Genomic DNA, 17,632 nt, shown 5'->3' with positions numbered 1-17,632 from the left:
CCTGCCGACTTTCCTTAATAATGTGGTCAGACAACATTTGGATGTAATCGAATGCTTGAAACTCATGAGTTTGTGTTGAAGAGGAATGCTGGGATTGATTATTTTGTCATGCATCTATACTCCAAATCTATTTCATATTTTCCATTGTAAGGCAGCACTACAAATACTACTTTGTGATGTGACATCAGGATGACAATTAGGGACTTTCACACATCTGCTTCAACCCTAAGGTACACTTTCATAGGCATGTTCATTGGTTCGCAGAATTATATGCAGGTATGGTAATGTCCATCTAACTTTCTAGGAAGGAGATGGGTTGAGTCCCAGAGTTGAACATGTTTTGTTGGTTTATGCTGACTGAAGATGATGGTCATCCACAGTGAAGCAAATGTTGCATCATTTTGAGCTGCAAGGCTCAGATTACATTTTACAAATTTTACATTTGCATTTGCATTTGTGACAGTTAAATTTTGGAGATGGGGCCTGTGGGTTCATAAAATTAAAATTGAAGTATTTGGGCATAAACACACTTAGAGCCTCACTTAACTAATATTAAAATAGATAACAGAATTAAATAAGATATATATATATATATATATATATATATATTATAAATGAACTAAGCTATATATATATATATATATATATATATATATATATATATATATATATATATATATATATATATATATATATATATATATATTATAAATGAACTAAGCTATTTAACAGTTGTAAACAAGACATTCTTCAAAAAGGGTTTAAATTAGTGTTTTTATTCATGACTATGATTCCTGGCTTTGCTCGGTAGAGGGCGCTGGCGCACCGAAACTTCCCAAAGCAGCATGAAGAGATATGAGAGTCGTCAGGCGGCGCGCTACCGCCATGTCACCTAGAGAGAAACATTTAGCGCTTTTCTCTGTTTTATGCCTAGTTTTGCTAGTGTTTTATTATATACCTATCTTTTTTTACGGAACTTTAATTCTATCAGTCTGCTGTTTTGCCTTTTACTATCGCAGTGGAGAACATCTTCCCGCCAGGTTAGGCCCGAATCCTCGGGGTGGGCTACACATCCCAGCCGTGTTCCGGGGCTGGTTGCCGGGATTGAAGACGACCGGCGTGTCGTTGGCTACGCGGGGAAAACCGAAGAGGAGCATCAGCAGCTACAAAGCTGAGCACAGAGAAACAGAGGGACACTTAAGACAAAGACCTAGTGAAACCGGGATTTATCGAAGGGAAGCCTTGTCAAGCGACTCATTTCTTTTCAGCCCCCGGGATTTTCTCATGGGGAGTTATATCGGGAAACCCGAAAGTCCAACCGCCGACTCTGGGAGGCCAAGAGCCGGGAGAAACCCCCGAGACCAGCTGCGGGAAAGGCTGGCCAGACCCAACCATGCTGTCTATACCCCGAACAGGAGACTTTCATTCACTGGGTAATTAAACAAGAATATAGAGACGTGTCTACCTCCTCCTTTAGCATTTCTAACTCATTCATCCTCGAGATGAAAGTTTATTGGCGGGTTTAAATTTGCTCACTTTCACTTACATTGGATTATAGCACATAGATAAGGCTCGCACGTGCAGAAAGGTATTAATAAAAGCTTTTAAAACGTGGCCTTTTTGAAATATCAATCAAATTGTGAACTTTTGTTACTAACTAAGCTAGGCAAAAATACAACGTTTTTATTTACTTTCTCATGAAACTACTCAAGCTTGATGGATTTGAGCCTTTTACCATTCTAATGAGTTGCATAGTAAGCCACAAAAGTAGAAACGAGAAAACACAAAACATTTTTTCTAAGAATATTTTTTTTGAACTTCCAAACCCTCCTTTTTTGTTTTTGTTGAGAAGTTAGTCACAAGCAGCCTCTCATTTCTTCAAATGTTGCTCCCAAGCTGTTCCAAAAATAGATAAATCAATAATTAAGTGATATAATTAAAAGTAAACTGTGTATATCAAACTGTTAGCCCTTCGTATTACTCAGTACTCATAAAGTAGCTCTGAGTTGCAAAAAGGTTGGTGAATCCTGATCTGGAGTGATTTAAGAAGGTCATGTGATCTGATGAAGTGATGCCTGTAGAGACATCGCTATGATCTGAGGTTGCTGCAGTTGGTCATGTCAATGTTCAGCAGCATTATGAAGTCATGCTGCTTAAGATACTGAATGACCAGGTTATTCCAGCAATTTGATAGGAAATAGTTTGACATAGGTAGTCTGTATAGAATATATTATTTGAGATGAATCATTCAGAGATTTTGTGGCGTTTTTCTCTTCATGTCCTTTACAAGACACCATAGCTCATTAAGTTTGTCTTTCATGTTATTTTTTTGCATGACAAAACATTTTTATATTTTCTACAAGATAAAGTTAAAGTGAGTAGCAGCTGTCTCCAATTTATGAGAGCAAAAAGAAAATGACATGACATAAAGAAATTATTTACTGTACTGTTGTAAATTATGTCAATTATTCATATAATCGTGTTGTCTATGGCAGCCTAAATGAACAGCTGACGGGCTTTTTTGGACAATATTTTCCTTTCCAGAAACTTCTCGGAGCCTTATTATCATTCTGGTCACACTTGTTGTTATCGAAGAGAAACTTTTGCTGTATATTTCTACTTGATGGAAGTGATATTTACCTCACTATGTTCCTTGCAGTGAGACGCTGGGTGCCCCGGGGAGGTTCACCGTTACCCCTCTACGTCACTACCCCCTGCAGCAGCTGGGTGTGTCCTCAGTGGGAGTTCTGCCTCCCGTCAAATGGGACGGCTTCAGAAAGAAGAACATCCTCAGTCCTCGTAACTCCCCAGCTGCCCTCAGCCCCGTCACCGTGAAGATTGCAAGACCAGACCACAGGAACCCCAGGTCTCATATTGTTTCATAATTGTCTTATGGTTATTGAACTGAAAACTCCAAACAAGTCTTCTGAAGTTTAGTTGCATGTCTGGTCTGGATTCTAGTGTGAACCATCAAAGCTGTGCCGGGCTCACCCGGGCCTCTGCAGACCCCTGCTCCAGAGAGAGCGTCCTGAGGGTGTTGAAGGAGAGCCGCAAGAGGGAAGTGGAGGACGAGGACAGGAGCTTCACAACAGAGCAGAGGAGCAAAAGAAGGTAAATATGACTGGATCAAGTTGACAGAGGATCCATTTTTCTTTAAAGACCGTTAGATTTAGAAAGTATTTAATTCTTATTTCTAAAAGATGAGAAATGTAGTTTTGTTAGAGGAGCAATCAAATCTGTAAAAATATTCATCCCTTTGTATATTTCACCCTTTTATTCCTTTAACAAAGTAATCATGACCAACAAAATCTCCTTTTTTGACAAAAAATTACAAGGTAAAAACCAAGTTCCATAAAATAATGACAAATAAAAACATATAACATTAAATAAATTATTGCATAACTATTCACTCGCCTCAAGTCTGTGTAGATAGGTCTTCATTCCACTCCATGTGAATAGACTCAGCTAAAATAATGAGTTGATTATTGAAGTAATCATAAACTAATTTAGTAATTGAATAATTAACTATATACAGACTCTGAAACATGGCATTTTCTGAACAGTAATTGAGTCAAAACTGTTTTGACTTTTGAATTTAAGATGGAAAAAAATTCTGTAAATATAATACCCCTCAAATTTCAGCTTTACCTGGTTCGAATTCTTAAAGAAAATTACATATAAGGCACCTTTTGCTATCCAATTATTAATTGGGTCATCAAAAAAGTATTTGCTAGATCAGCCCTACCATATTTATGCACTCAGTAGTTTTATGTTGCATCGCTCTATTTAATTGTCATTTTCTCATTAATTTTCTCTGATATTTCAAGGTTTGTTTAATAATTTGTTTTGTCAAAAAAGCCTAATTATATTGATCATGATTGGTTAAAGCACTAAAGGGTTGAATACTGTTTATACACACAGTATGACCTGGAATCTACTCATGGACAATGAATTGTTACAGAAAAGAAAACCTTTTTAGATTTTCAGCAAACAAAATTGTTTCAGTTTAATCATGTATAGAGTTATATTACTGAACTCTTATTAATTGATTATTAATTAACACTACTAGGAATGCGCGGTATAAATGGTGTACAGTAGAAACAATAGAAATTTGACCTGTGATAGAGATCTGTAGACTACCATCTAATCGCGGTTATGCTTGTTGATGTAATCGACTGGCAGTAATACAGAGCATCGTTACACATCCCTACACCCTACATTTTCTCTAATCAGTTCTGATTCCCCTCCTCAGGCGTAATGACAGCGATGGAAGTTCTCACTCTGCTTTTGAGCCTCTGCTGCCCAACGGAACGCCATCCCAGCTGGTCCCCAAGTGAGTCAGTCAAGAATCTCCAAAGTTGGACAGACTCTGCGTAGTCTGGAATTTGATTCAAAGGGGACCTGTCATGAAAAATTCACATTTTGCACGTCTTTGTACTTCCATTTGAGTTTCAACTGCTTCTAAAAACAGACCAAGCACCTAGAAAAAAACCCAGGCATCTTTTGGTAATAACTTGATGTTTTTTGGTGTCCAAAAAAACAAGCAACTACAAAATTCTCCCAATTGTTGAATCACACCGAGTCATTGCCTAGCAACCCCAGCCTAGCTCAGCCCATCACCTTGCAACCCAAGTGAAACTCCAGAACTTTTGGTCAGCTGGTTTTGCTGCTCTATGTGCTGTACAATGGCTGCTGGAACACACAAGTGTTTTATTTTTGGGTTGTCATTCAGAAACCACTTGCTGCATTCTTGTTGGTTGTGGAAGAGGCTCTACTTCTGCTTTTCAAAGATGTAGGATTGTATAATTGCATATTTCCAGCCTGTTCAAGTGCATGTGTAAACGTTGAGTTGGACAGCGTGGCCAGCAGCAGCTTATTTGGATTTAAAGTGACAAGAGGCCCTAGAACAGCGTATTCTGAAAGGAGTTCAAAATAGGCTGAACTGAACAGACTAAAATCTCATTATCTAAGAATGATTTTGTGCAAACAATGCAATGAACATGATTTGCATAGTCCACACACCTATCCTAACCTGTTCACGGAAGTTTTTGAGGTCACCTTTAAACGTATTCTGGATTTTGATAAATATGGAAAAAGGAAATATAGTATGGCAAAATACCGTTATTTATTCCCCATTCTACTGTTTAAAAGTCTCACCTTCCATCCATCCATCCATCCATCAGTTCATTCATCACTCAGCAATCCATTTATCTGAGCATTGCCCATGCATCTTCCTTCCTCACTGTGGTTTTTGCAGTTCCATGTTTTTTCAGGAACCTCTGTTAATGTGGGACTAAGTGTTTGTGTCACTGTTTTTTTTTCTTCTCCCAGACCAGGAAGCCTAAAAAGAGGCATGACCTCGGCGATAGATGAGACCACCATGAAGAGGTCCCGCACCTCCTCCATCAGCTCCGGTACTGGGGCTCATGCTCCCAGAGGAACCCCCGGCACCAGGAGAAACGCCATCCAAAGCTCCTACAGCTCCTCAGTTGGCCTCAGCCAGGTACAGCGCTGTCATCGTAGCAGAGATAAAGGGTTTTCTCTACAATTCTTTTTAAACTGTGGGGTTGGGCTTTCTTGGGCGAGTGTAGATTTGTTTCAATCACTAATATGACACAAGGAAAGTTAAAAATATTTAAATATTACATATGTTCTGGTACAGATCACTGTCATTTCTATGGTGAACATTGAGCATCCCCATTTAATGTTACCTCAGCGTCCTCCTTGGATCCCTTACTCTTCTTTGGAAAATATTTTTATGTACTCTCAGTAGGTGTATTTGCATTGTTATGCAATTTTTATGCTATTAGTTAACAATGGTCTCAATATGAGAATATTACTGTTTATCACAATAATTTCTGGGACAATTAATCGACAAGCAAAATTTGTTATGGTGACAGGCCTAGTTTCACTGTCCTGACATGAGAGATAATCTGTGAAAAAATGGATCTCCTCCCTGTGTTCTACAGAATTCCACCTCCGGTCAGAAACAACCAATCAGAACCAGGACAGCTAGCTGTGCTCTCAGGAAGTTTTGATTGAGGAACTTAGGGTTGTTTATTTTAATGCAACCTGCATTTGACTTGGAATGAATGATTCCTTTTTTACTTGACATTATTTGATAAAGGCAGTGTTGTGAGATTTATTTGACTTTATGAATAATTTAGGGTGTTGAAAACATTACTGAATATTATTGATGTATTATGTATGTATTATTATGTATTAATGATGGCAGGTTTTGACTGACTACTTGCTGCATTGTGCCTGCAAGTTTTTTTTGCATGTTTTCTGTCTAAATTGTGTGAAGTTCATTGTTCCATTTTTCCAGATCACGTAGTAGTATAGCATTAGCATGCTACTGCTAAAATGAAAAATTAACAGCTAATCCATGTGATCAGTATCAGCAGCAAAACATCTAATCAGAGCATCCCTAAACTGTATTAGTTGCATTTGAACAACTTTATTGTTCAAATGCAACATGGCTTCGCATTAGGGTTGATTTCACAGGCTTGAACTAAAAATTCTTTCAGGTACCTTTCTTTCACCTTTTCTCTCCTTCTGCTTCAGACTGTCTGTAGTTTTTCTTCACTCCTAAGAGAAGAACCGTGCACAGTAGCCAGCTTCACAGCCAGACAGGCAGGAGCCTGTGATGTTTTGGGTTTTCAAAATAAACAAAATTGTAATGTTTCATAATATTTAAATTCATTTCAAACTTTGATTATGGTTAGTACAAGTGTGCAACATATGCTATATTTGTATATCTCTCACGTGCTTTAAAAATAATATACATTTACAAACAAAATTTAAGTTTGAAGGTGTGGTGCCTTTTATTTTGCTGACGGTGCGCCATGATCCATTCCATGTAGAGGAAACCCTGACAGTAAAGCATTCTTCAGTTTTCACATCCCTTTTCTCCTTACAGTGGAAGAAGCCGTCTGCTCCCAGCTCTCCTCTGTCCAGCCTTGAATCCTCTCGCTCTCAGACTCCAGAAGGAGCCTCTAAAAGAGCCAGGTCTGTTGCTCTCTGGTCTGGTTGCCAACAGTCATTCACACTGATAACTAAATGTTGAGTCTTAAACATGTTGTTTCATAAACAGAGAGGAAGACATCCAGTCTCCCAGCTCAGCATCTTCTGTGAGATCAGATCACACAATGTCAGAGAAAACACCCGATACTTGTAAGTCTGATCTACCTTCAGTCTTCCTTTATGCTCAAGAACTTGTAAAATTGAAATGCATAAATCCATCCTTCCTTCTTTCCTGTCTCTCTCTGTCTCCCTGAGACAGAGAGAGAGAGAGAGAGAGACAGAGTCTCTCTCTCTCCCTGTCTCTCTCTCTCTCTCTCTGTCTCTCTCTCTGTCTCTCTCTCTCTGTCTCTCTTTCTGTCTTTCTCTCCTCTCTCTCTCTGTCTCTCTCTCTCCGTCTCTCTCTCCCTCTCTCTCTGTCTCTCTCTCCCCCTCTCTCTCTCTCTCTCTCTCTCTCTCTCTGTCTCTCTCTCTCTCTCTCTCTCTCTCTGTCTCTCTCTCCCCCTCTCTCTCTCCTTCTCTCTCTCTCTCTGTCTCTCTCTCTCCCTGCTTAGACTGTAAATGCTATCACAAGATGTTATACAGCAGTGTATGTTTTTATATAATAGTGAATTGAAACTTGCTTCTTTAGTTCTTTTTGTATTGCTTTTAACTCCAAAATGTGGTGTTGAAAAACTTTGAAATTCTACCTTGAAAAGTGCTTGAATTTCACTATGAGACAAGTGTAGGAACCTTCTTTTAATTTTCCAGCTTTGATTATCTTGTAGCAAAACAAACTCCAGTCCCCAAAGTTCCTGTCACAACTAGAGACTCAACTGGAAGCGGTGGGAAAAGAAAAAGAAAGATCCAGCTGGTGTCCAGGAACCGGGATGATCAAATCTCTCTGGTAAGGAGTTCAGAATGTCCAGACTTTACGCTAAACGAAACATTTAGTTTGCATCACAGATTCCTACAGTCTGGAAAAAGATGGGATTACATTTAAGTTTTTTCTGAGTTGAAACTATTAAAAAGGCAAATATGATATAATTTTTTTTCTGAAAGTTGCTTCTGTCTCTTATGTCGTTTTGACCAAATTCAAAGTCTGATCACTGAAGAAATATGTTTATCAAAAATAATTACTATCATAAATAATTATTTGTGTCTATTTTGTTTAAGTGGCTTAAAAATGAAAAACTATTGAAATATGAGTTCAGAAAAGTGTTGGACCCTGAGCCCAAAATCATAACTTCACATCCAACTCAGCAGCATTTCACACCTGTTGATGCTGTAAATCCTGATATTTGATTGTGTGAATAGAAAATGTTACCTAGTTTCTGTACAACAAATTCACCGTGTAGAGATGAGCTGCAAATATTACCTGACATTTTCAAAAAAAAAATACATTCTATAATTTTTGATCAATTAAATATCTACTGCAGAAAATCTATTGTATTTTTTTCATTCCCATTTTTAGGTTTTGATATAAAGAAAAACAGAAAATGTTTTCAAAAAAATTATTGCTGCCGTTATATGGGATGTTGATATTTGCACATAGTTTCTGGCCTCAGAATAAGAAAAATATATTTAAATAAAAACTGCTGGTACCTTTGGTATAGAAATTAAATGTTGCAGAAATTAAATGCAGTTCTATGGGGGGAAACGGAAAAAAAGCCTAAAACTCTCGGCAGCTCTGTAGGTGATGGCCTGAATAAAAGTTAGTAAAAGGAAAACTTTAGTAAACATTCAAAAACTCTGAAAAACTATTTAGCAAATTCTGAAAAAAACTAAATTTTTATGACCCCAGACTTGTGCGCAGTTTTCTACGAGTTTTATGACGTATCTGGACCGTTTGGTTCTAATTTTTGGGAACATAGATTTCAGTCTGAATGCCTGTTTGGTTGCAGCCTCCACCCCCTGAGCTGGGCTACACCATCACAGCTAGAGATCTGGACGAAGAGAAAAAGGCAGCCATCAGTAAGATCCAGAAAGTCCTGGAGACTCCTGGTGAGCAAGGAATTTGTTGGGGAATTTTTTATCTCTTTTCTCTTTCATCTTATTGTTAAATGTTGACTTTTAGCCTCAGAACCAGAAAAGTCCATGCCTCCAGAAGCCTCCACCTCAACTCAACCTGCTGCACCCACGGCCACACTGAGCAGCCTCCTGGCAGCTCCTCTGCCCACATCCACCTCTGTCGTTCCAGTCATTAACCTGGACCCGATTCCTGGTGGCAGCAGCAGTGCAGCAGCCCCTGCAGGCCCCAGCACTCTGCTGGAGGCCCTCAAAGTGAAGATCAGTGACCCCACCAGCTCCATGTCTGTTGCCAACACCACCACAGGTAACGATTATGTTACTAATCCATTCGTCTATTGATTATTCTGACGATTAATCAATTAATCAGATAAAATAATTTGCACATTCAGAAAATTTTTCATTTAACCACTGAAGCCTTCTTATACAATATTAAAAATACAAGAACATATGCAAATAAACAAATAATTAAATTATTTTTTAAATAAAATTGCCTAACATTCAATAAAAACTTTCCTTTAAGGCGGTTTTCCACTAGACGCCTCCAACCAGGACGGTCTCAGTCCACCTCGGCCTGATTCGTTTTCCATTAGCAAGTCCGGCATGGCTCAGTCCTACTTCAGGGTTCGTACAAGCAGCACAGAAAAGATTTGATTGACAGCTGTGCACATTCATTGACTGGCTCGTGATTTACGTCCCTGAAAACTGCAAACAACATTTAGCGTTTCCCTGTGGATTGTGGTCACTCCGTCTGCTTTCAGAGAGCTGCTTAGTACAGAGGAGTTTATTATGAGATTAAGGAGCAGCAATAGGAACACATGGTAACTTTTGCAGCAGATTGACTGTGAATTGGCAACGCTGCTACCAGCTTGTCTCTCTGAAATACGGGTAGTAATAAGAAGAGAGAAACGGTGCAGCTGTGGTCAACTTTCTGACGGAGCTGCGGTTTTGCGTTGATAGTGTGAAACACAGGAACTACATTAACTTGTGTGAATTTTATTTTTCATCCATCCATACATCCATCAATTTTCTTCCGTTTCATCTGGGTTCGGGTCGCAGGGGCAGCAGCTTCAGAAGGGAGGCCCAGACTTCCCTTTCCTCAGCCACTTCTTCCAGCTCCTCCTGGGGAAAACCCCAAGGCATTCACAGGCCAGCCGAGAGACATAGTCCCTCCAGCATGTCCTGGGTCTTCCCCAGGGCCTCCTCCCGGTGGGACGTGCCCGGAACACCTCACCAGGGAGGTGTCCAGGAAGCATCCTGACCAGATGCCCGAGCCTCCTCAACTGGCTCCTCTCGACGTGGAGGAGCAGCAGCTCTACTCTGTGTCCCTCCCGGATGACCGAGCTTCTCACCCTATCTCTAAGGGAGAGCCCAGCCACCCTGCGGAGGAAACCCATTTCGGCCGCTTGTATCCGTGATCTCGTTCGTTCGGTCATGACCCAAAGCTCATGACCATAGATGAGGGTGGGAACGTAGATCGACCGGTAAATCGAGAGCTTCGCTTCTTGACTCAGCTCTCTCTTCACCACGATGGACCGGTACAGTGCCCACTTCACTGCAGACGCTGCACCAATCCGCCTGTCGATCTCCCTCTCCCTTCTTCCCTCATTCGTGAACAAGATCCCGAGATATTTAAACTCCTCCACTTGGGGCAGGACACCCCTCACCCCCGACCCGGAGAAGGCACTCTACCCTATTCCGGCTCAAGACCATGGCCTCGAATTTGGAGCCACTGATCCTCATCCCGGCCACTTTACATTCGGTGGCGAACCGCTCCAATGAGAACCGCAAAAAGCAGAGATGTGATCCTAAGGCCACCAAAACGGATCCCCTCAACACCTCGGCTGCGCCTAGAAATTCTGTCCATGAAAGTAATGAACAGAATCATTTGGATTAAAATTTAATAATAAAGTTTATGTGTGGCTACTGGTTTACATCTTTTGACTGCACTACCTAAATCCAAAAGGTTGCACATTTAAAAAAATAAAGTGCCAGAATATGTGTGTGTGTGTGTGTGTGTGTGTGTGTGTGTGTGTGTGTGTGTGTGTGTGTGTGTGTGTGTGTGTGTGTGTGTGTGTGTGTGTGTGTGTGTGTGTGTGTGTGAAATAATCAGCCGATCTGAGCCTTTATCATTATGTTTGGGCCAGCAATGGATTTCTATAAGACAAAATTAAATATCTGGTTTCATTTCGGCCCATTAGAACCAGAACCTCAAGGTTCTCTGTTACTGAGTGTTGCTGTAAACATCAGCGGAAAGTAGACCACAGTTTCTGCGTTTATGTCCTCACTACCTATGGTAGAACAGAACCACACATTAACTGGATACTGTGTGGCTTGCCAGTGTAAAAGCATCTTTAGTGTATGCTTGATCATTTTGTAGCAAAGCTGGAAATTTCATCTAACATCAGCATGTGATGCTCGACTCTTCTGCTCTTGAAGCAGCAAAGGTACTTAAGATAAAAATTTGTTGTTACAGAATTTGAACCAGTTGAAGTTAAAACTGCCACTTGAATTGTTCTGAGTAGAACATGTTTACAGACAAAAAGTAGCTTTTTTTAAGTAAAAGTTTAATATTTTTTGTCTAATTTTGGCTGTGTTTGCCAGTTAACAATGATTAAATTGTTAACTAATTACTAAATTAGTTGACAAATATTTCAATAATCAATCACAATCATTTCCACTGTAGTTTGATGCATTTTTGAACCTGCTGTTCTCTTCCTGCTGTCTCTCTAGTGTCTGCATCAGCCACAGCTCCACCTGCCACCACCTTTACCCTGAAGACCTCCACCCCAGTCCCTACCGCCCCACCTGCCTCTCAGTCCCAGTCCCCCTCCTCTGCTGCTGCTGTGGGCCAACCCTCTGCCTTCACCCAGGTGCTGGCTCAGGTTTCCAAGGCAACCACCAGCATTCCTGCTGCACCAATAACTGGACCGACCCTGTTTGGGCTGCCAGCTCTGATCAGCACCTCCTCTGCTCCTTCAGTCTCCACCACCACTGCTCCACCTCTAGCTCCAACCAGCAGCTCTCAGCCTATCAGCACGACCAACCCTCTCCTGACCGCCGTGTTCAAGCCCATCTTCGCAGCCGCCACAACCACTTCCTCATCTGCAGCCTCATCAGAAACCAAACCCCTGCCCCAGAACTTCAAGCCCATCTTTCCGCAGCCCCCCTCCATCTCTGCCACCTCCACAGCCTCCACCCTCTCTGCCACCACCATGTCCGTGTTTGGTGTGACGACCAGCAGCTCCAGTTCGTTCTCTGGCTTTAACAATGCTTCAGCTGGCATCGCCACGACGACTCAGCCTGCAACCCTGCCGGGGGTTAAATCCCTCTTTGGGAACTGGTCCGCACCGCCCACAACCACAACCAGCAGCTGCAGCTCTGCTTCAGTCCAGCCTCCAAGCACAGGGAGCATGTTCCAGTTTGGAGCTGCAGCCACCACTGCTGCAGCAACAACTGCTGCATCTGCTCCTGCAATATCCAAACCAAGCAACTTCAGCTTTGGAGCCACGCAGCCGGATCCCCAAGCTCCCAAAGTATTTTCCTTCGGTCAGCCCTCATCCAGCCAGAGCACCACTACTGCTTCATTTGGGGGATTTGGTCTGGCCAACACGGTTTCCACCGTCGCTCCCACTGCAACTGCGGCTCCGACTGCCGCCACCACCCACCCCACCCAGCCCACATTCACTTTTGGAAAGCCAGCATTTGAAGCACCAGCAGCCCAGCCGGCCTTCAGCTCTTCGTCGGCTCCCCTGAAGCCCTTCACCTTTGGGAGCAGTGGCGCATCATCCACAACTGCTGGCACCGCCACAGCACCAGCTCCATTCACTTTCGCAGCGCCCGCTCCCGCCGCTGCTGCCGCTACATCAGCTCCTACCTTTGGGACTCCAGCTAAACCAGCGTTTGGCGCCGGCTCCACTGGTTTTGCATTTGGTGCCAATGCAGCCCCTTCAGTCACACCAAGCTTTGGCGGATCAACACAGACTCAGAGCTCCTCCACTTCTACGTTCCCATTTGGAAGTAGTAGCGGCGCTGCCCAGTCAGCAGCCTCTGGATCAGCTCAGCCTGCGACTGGTGGATTCAACTTCGGAGCCAGTATGTCATGCCCCCAGTTCGGAACACCAGTTTCTAGTAATACGGCACCGCAGATGGGAAGCTTCAGCTTTGGAGCAGGTGCTGCTGCAGACAAGCCAGCTTTTGGTGAGGTTTTTATTGAAATTGAAATTTTTAAATGTTATTTATTTATAAGAGGGCAATGCATCTTTATCAACATGAACACATCATATAAATATGCCAGATTTAGCCAAAGAGGCAAATTTTCATCTGTAGCCTCATAGCAGGGTGATTTAAAAAGAAATTACAGTAATTGTATTGTTAATCAGTAACAAAATGTATTGCGATTAATATCGATAGATGATGCATCTGAAAACTCAGATCTGATCCAGAGTAGAACCATACAGCATTCTGGGATATGTAGGCAGAGGAAAGGCTTTAGCTGCTCAACCTGAAGTTGATGGCATCAACTATCTCACTCGCTCTTTGGTTACCTAGCAACAAGCTGTTGAGTAACTTGCGCAGCAGTAGTTTAAGATTCCGTCGCTGTGCCTCATAACTGATTAGAAAAAAGAAAGAGGGAGAGAAAACTGTGGTCAAAACAGGAAAGAAATGTGGGTGTTTCGTCAGCAATCATTTGTGGTAAAACAACAAACTTCCTGATGCAGAGAAATGATAAAACCTGTTGAATTACATGTAACACGTCACCACGCTTTCTGATTCAGCAGGTTGTATTCTCGTTCCCAGTCAGTGTAAACCTCACAGACAACCCAAATAGGGTATATTCAGGATTTAGAGGGAACACCAACATGCAGAAGCCTTATCTGACGGTTCACACACCCCCTGCCCCCCCAGAACCCCCTGCCCCCCCAGAACCCTCTGCTCCCCCAGGCCACAGCAAACTTTCCAAGTCTTGACCGGTCCCCGGTAGTAAAAAGGTTGGGGACCACTGCTGTAGGCATCGAAATGAGGTAATCTGTGTTTAAAAGCTTGCGAGTCACATGCTGAGAAAAACCGACTTCAGTTGCTTAAGTTTTCAAATTAGTGAAAGATATATTAGATAAATGGGCTGTGAAGATAACTTGATTTTCAGAATATTAATAACCTTTCATTTAAATCATAATGTTTTGTGCGCTTCTCTCCTCAGGGACATCGACCCCGTCGTTTGGCCAGGGTGCCACTCCAGGTCCGATTCCCTTTGGAAGTCCAGCAACTCCAGTCCAAGGCTTTAATGCTGGTCCTTTCGGTAGGTTATAGTGATGAGCCATTTCCAGACTGGTCTCCTATTGTTGAAAGCCTGAAAGTGCTGCTTCTGATTTATGTTAATTCCAATTCTTGGCTATGTTTTATTGAGGTATATTTGTACAAATCATATCCTTTTAACCTTTTGGTGTTCTACAGAAAGTCTTGTCTCTCACTTGATACTGGAATTTCTCCACATCTCATAAAAAATCCTGTTTCCTTTTAAGGAAAAGGACATTTGTGTTTGTTAGAAAAAACTGAGACATTTTAAGATTAATCTCAGAAATTTGTTTGAGAAAAAATCGTGGAAGTTTCTGAGTTTGAAAAGCTAAAAATTTGCTAGGAAAATGTAGACATTTTGAAATTAATCTCAGAAAATGAACATTTTCATTAGTCTGAACCAAATGTAAAGAAGTTTTTATTTTTATTTATTTATTTTTTTCTGTACTTCACAGGGTCTCCTGCAACCCCCACCTTCTCTATTGGAGCCGGATCAAAGCCGTCCGGTGCACGTCAGAGGTTGCAGGCACGAAGGCTGCATAACAGGAAGAAGTAACCGATTGAACGTTCCGACACCATTTCTAGAGGACCATGGCAAGCCTGACTGATACGCCTCCATGGTTTTAGCTCCAACATCCTCCAATCAGGCTGCCGCCCTCCTCCCCCTTGTTTCCTCCCAGTCCAACAGCAGTGTGTGCTGGCCTGGAGCGCTGAGTTAGCAGAGGAGTTAGCGAATGTCACAGCAGGAGGGAATCAACCACAACAATGTGTTATACTTGAAGAAAGACAGAACAGACAGTCGAGTTGGATTCTGAACAAAAAATTACATCCAAAGTTTCTCGTTCTCTTTCATGGACACTCCTGCCGATTTTGTCCAGAGGAGAAAGCTGAGACATTTATTTTTTTACGTAATCTCTGGTTTGTATGTTACCGAATGTTTCAGTACAATGAGTCTAAACAGGAGAAATGCTCAGCTGCTTCAGATGAGGCAAGAGTGAACATGTAATTGCATTTAAATTATTTTTTTAATTGGCTCTCTGACCTTGTAAATGGATGAATGATGTTTCTGCACTTAAAGGGCAACTTGGTTTATGTCTTAATGTAGTTTTTTCCAGATGCTCATGCTTTGGTTGCATATCATTATTGCAAGCATTCCCAGAGTCCTCCCATGGATGGCCTTTTTTCCTTTAATCCTTATCTTTGTTTTGTTTATATGAATCATTTGCCAACACTGATGAAAGTAGCGGGTCAGGATGTGATTAGGATGACTACTTCTGACCTGTGCAGACAAACCAAAGCCAACTGTTCAACTTCATGTCTGTGAAAAAAATATGTGATCTCCAGTTCACCTTTAAATGCTGAGTGTGTTTGTACATGTGTGAGTGTGTTTGTGCCAGACTACCTCTTTTAACCACAGGCACTGAAATCTTTTGTTGATCCGTAGATTGGATTTTAATTTTAGCTACTGATCTGTGCAAATGGTTTGGAATATCTGCACACCACATTACCCTAATTTCAGAAATGTCATTGTTACAGTAGTTTACACAATATTATCCTAAAACCAGGTATTTTAAACACGGGCTGAATCTGGACTCTTGGATACAAGGAGTTTTGTTTTTAATGTTTTGTGACATGGTTTCTGGAATTTTTGTCATTATTTTAATGTTGGTTGCTTCAACAAAATGGTTTGTTGCTTCGTAATGACTGCTCTCTCGTGAAACCTGAACACCAACTGAGTTAGTATTGATGGGTTTTTTTCCTGAATGAATAAAATCACAGTTTGAGACATGAATGTTCAACCTTGTACACATAAAACTCTTACGCTATGAGTGCTTTTTTTCTGAGATTAGGTGGGTAAAATAACCTTTAAGTAATTTTTTCTTGCAGTTTTTGTTTTTATTATTTAAATGTGTATAAAACAGTGTTGGGATGTGTAATAATCTAAGCCTGGTATTCAGTGGTAAAAATCAACTTTTCAGCTATTATCTAGCATAAAAACTCTATAAAATGACAACCAAGATGTCCTATGTTCCCAAAGAGTGATCCAAGAAATCTCGAGAATGATTTAGCAGACCTAGTATCAGGACTTCTACACAAGCAGTGTTCCTAAATGAATCCTTTCCTACCATCACACCTCAGAATTTCTAGGAAATGTATTTAGAAAGAAGTTAACCGTCTTGACTTACCTGTGCTCCAGAATTAATGCTGGTGTTTTCTTAGAAAAAAAAACATCTTGGCAAATTATTTAACTGTATTGTTCCCAAAAATAGCTAATTTTGTGACTATTCAGGCCTAAGATAGTTTTATAGAAATATTTTTTGCATTGTCTAAAGAAATATTGCACAAGAAATCAGAATGCCTAAACTAAACTGAACTAAAGCAAGAAATAAATGTATGTGTACACCATTCTCTAAAAATCTTACATTTCTGATAGTTCAGTTCAACTTATAGCTTTTTAATTCTTTTTTGGCATTATCCTGTTAACCTAAACAGAACCTCCTGTAAGGCAAAAATAGCCTCTTGTAGTTCCAGCCATACCTCCCTCCTTGCTAACTTTTGAATTAATTTATGTTGATTTTTCAGTCCACAGGGCTGTTTTCTAAGCCACACCATTCAAGATTGAATAAAATAAGCAGGTGGCCTTATTTCTGCATATATATTTTTATTACACCATCTTTAATTCGACGGGTTTTTCAAAAATTAGTAATTATAGGTTCAGTGACATTTTCCATTAAAATGAGAACCAAAACACTTTTAAAATATGTTTTAGAAATGTCAGGAGCAAATATCAGCGATAAGTACTTGCATTTCTGTCAATGTTCTTTCCTGTTCATTTCGATAAATTAGTATGTTGAAATTGTGTGGAAAAGAGAAGTTTGTAAATATAACACTGTAGGTATAACAGTTGATTAAAATGTTTCAGTGTTAAACCATCCAATAAATAGGAAAACATTTTCCTAGGAATATATAATTTTACTTACTGGTTTTTAGTTTATTTCAGTAAAAATTGTGTCTATCGCATTGCTCGTGGAAAAAAATGGTTTTACAGTTACATTCCTGTCCTTTAGGTGGCACTGTAGATTGCCATGGGTGTTTATGATGCATTTACGAAAGATCAGAAATGGCCATTTTAGACATTCAAGTCAAACTGCAACAATAAATTACGTCGAGTGAGTCAAATTGGAACTACTGCGCAGAATTTCTGTATATAATGAATGAATGTTATAATATATTTTAAAAGTTATTGCTTATTTAGAAAGCCATTTGCTGAGAGTTTCCCTAATCTCTTTAATTAACATGGAAACAG

The 17,632-nt window shown here is 40.7% G+C and overlaps 1 protein-coding gene across 1 annotated transcript; it reads left to right on the top strand.

The window, feature by feature from the left end:
* The first annotated feature begins 803 nt into the window (after positions 1-803).
* Positions 804-16,140, top strand: pom121 (POM121 transmembrane nucleoporin). Its single transcript, XM_014968884.2, has 13 exons — positions 804-1,433; positions 2,660-2,866; positions 2,962-3,111; positions 4,253-4,333; positions 5,332-5,503; positions 6,923-7,011; positions 7,097-7,176; positions 7,791-7,909; positions 8,907-9,006; positions 9,080-9,337; positions 11,764-13,230; positions 14,231-14,329; positions 14,781-16,140. Exons 1-13 carry the CDS (start codon positions 856-858, stop codon positions 14,879-14,881), a joined length of 3,501 nt encoding a protein of 1,166 aa, XP_014824370.2. The 5' UTR covers positions 804-855; the 3' UTR covers positions 14,882-16,140.
* The last annotated feature ends 1,492 nt before the right edge of the window (positions 16,141-17,632 follow it).

The sequence above is a fragment of the Poecilia mexicana genome, unplaced genomic scaffold (genome assembly GCF_051168715.1).
Source record: "Poecilia mexicana isolate PSO_F unplaced genomic scaffold, ASM5116871v1 scaffold_14, whole genome shotgun sequence".
In the NCBI taxonomy this organism is placed as follows: Eukaryota; Metazoa; Chordata; class Actinopteri; order Cyprinodontiformes; family Poeciliidae; genus Poecilia; species Poecilia mexicana.
The sequence above is the reverse complement of the archived record's forward strand: the minus strand, read 5'-3'. Positions and strand labels throughout refer to the sequence as shown.

Coding starts and splice junctions, on each gene's coding strand:
- pom121 (XM_014968884.2), top strand. CDS start 856: ATGAGAGTCGTCAGGCGGCGCGCTACCGCCATGTCACCTAGAGAGAAA. Junction 2,867..2,961: donor CCAGACCACAGGAACCCCAG/GTCTCATATTGT, acceptor TCTGGATTCTAG/TGTGAACCATCAAAGCTGTG. Junction 7,177..7,790: donor AGAGAAAACACCCGATACTT/GTAAGTCTGATC, acceptor ATTATCTTGTAG/CAAAACAAACTCCAGTCCCC.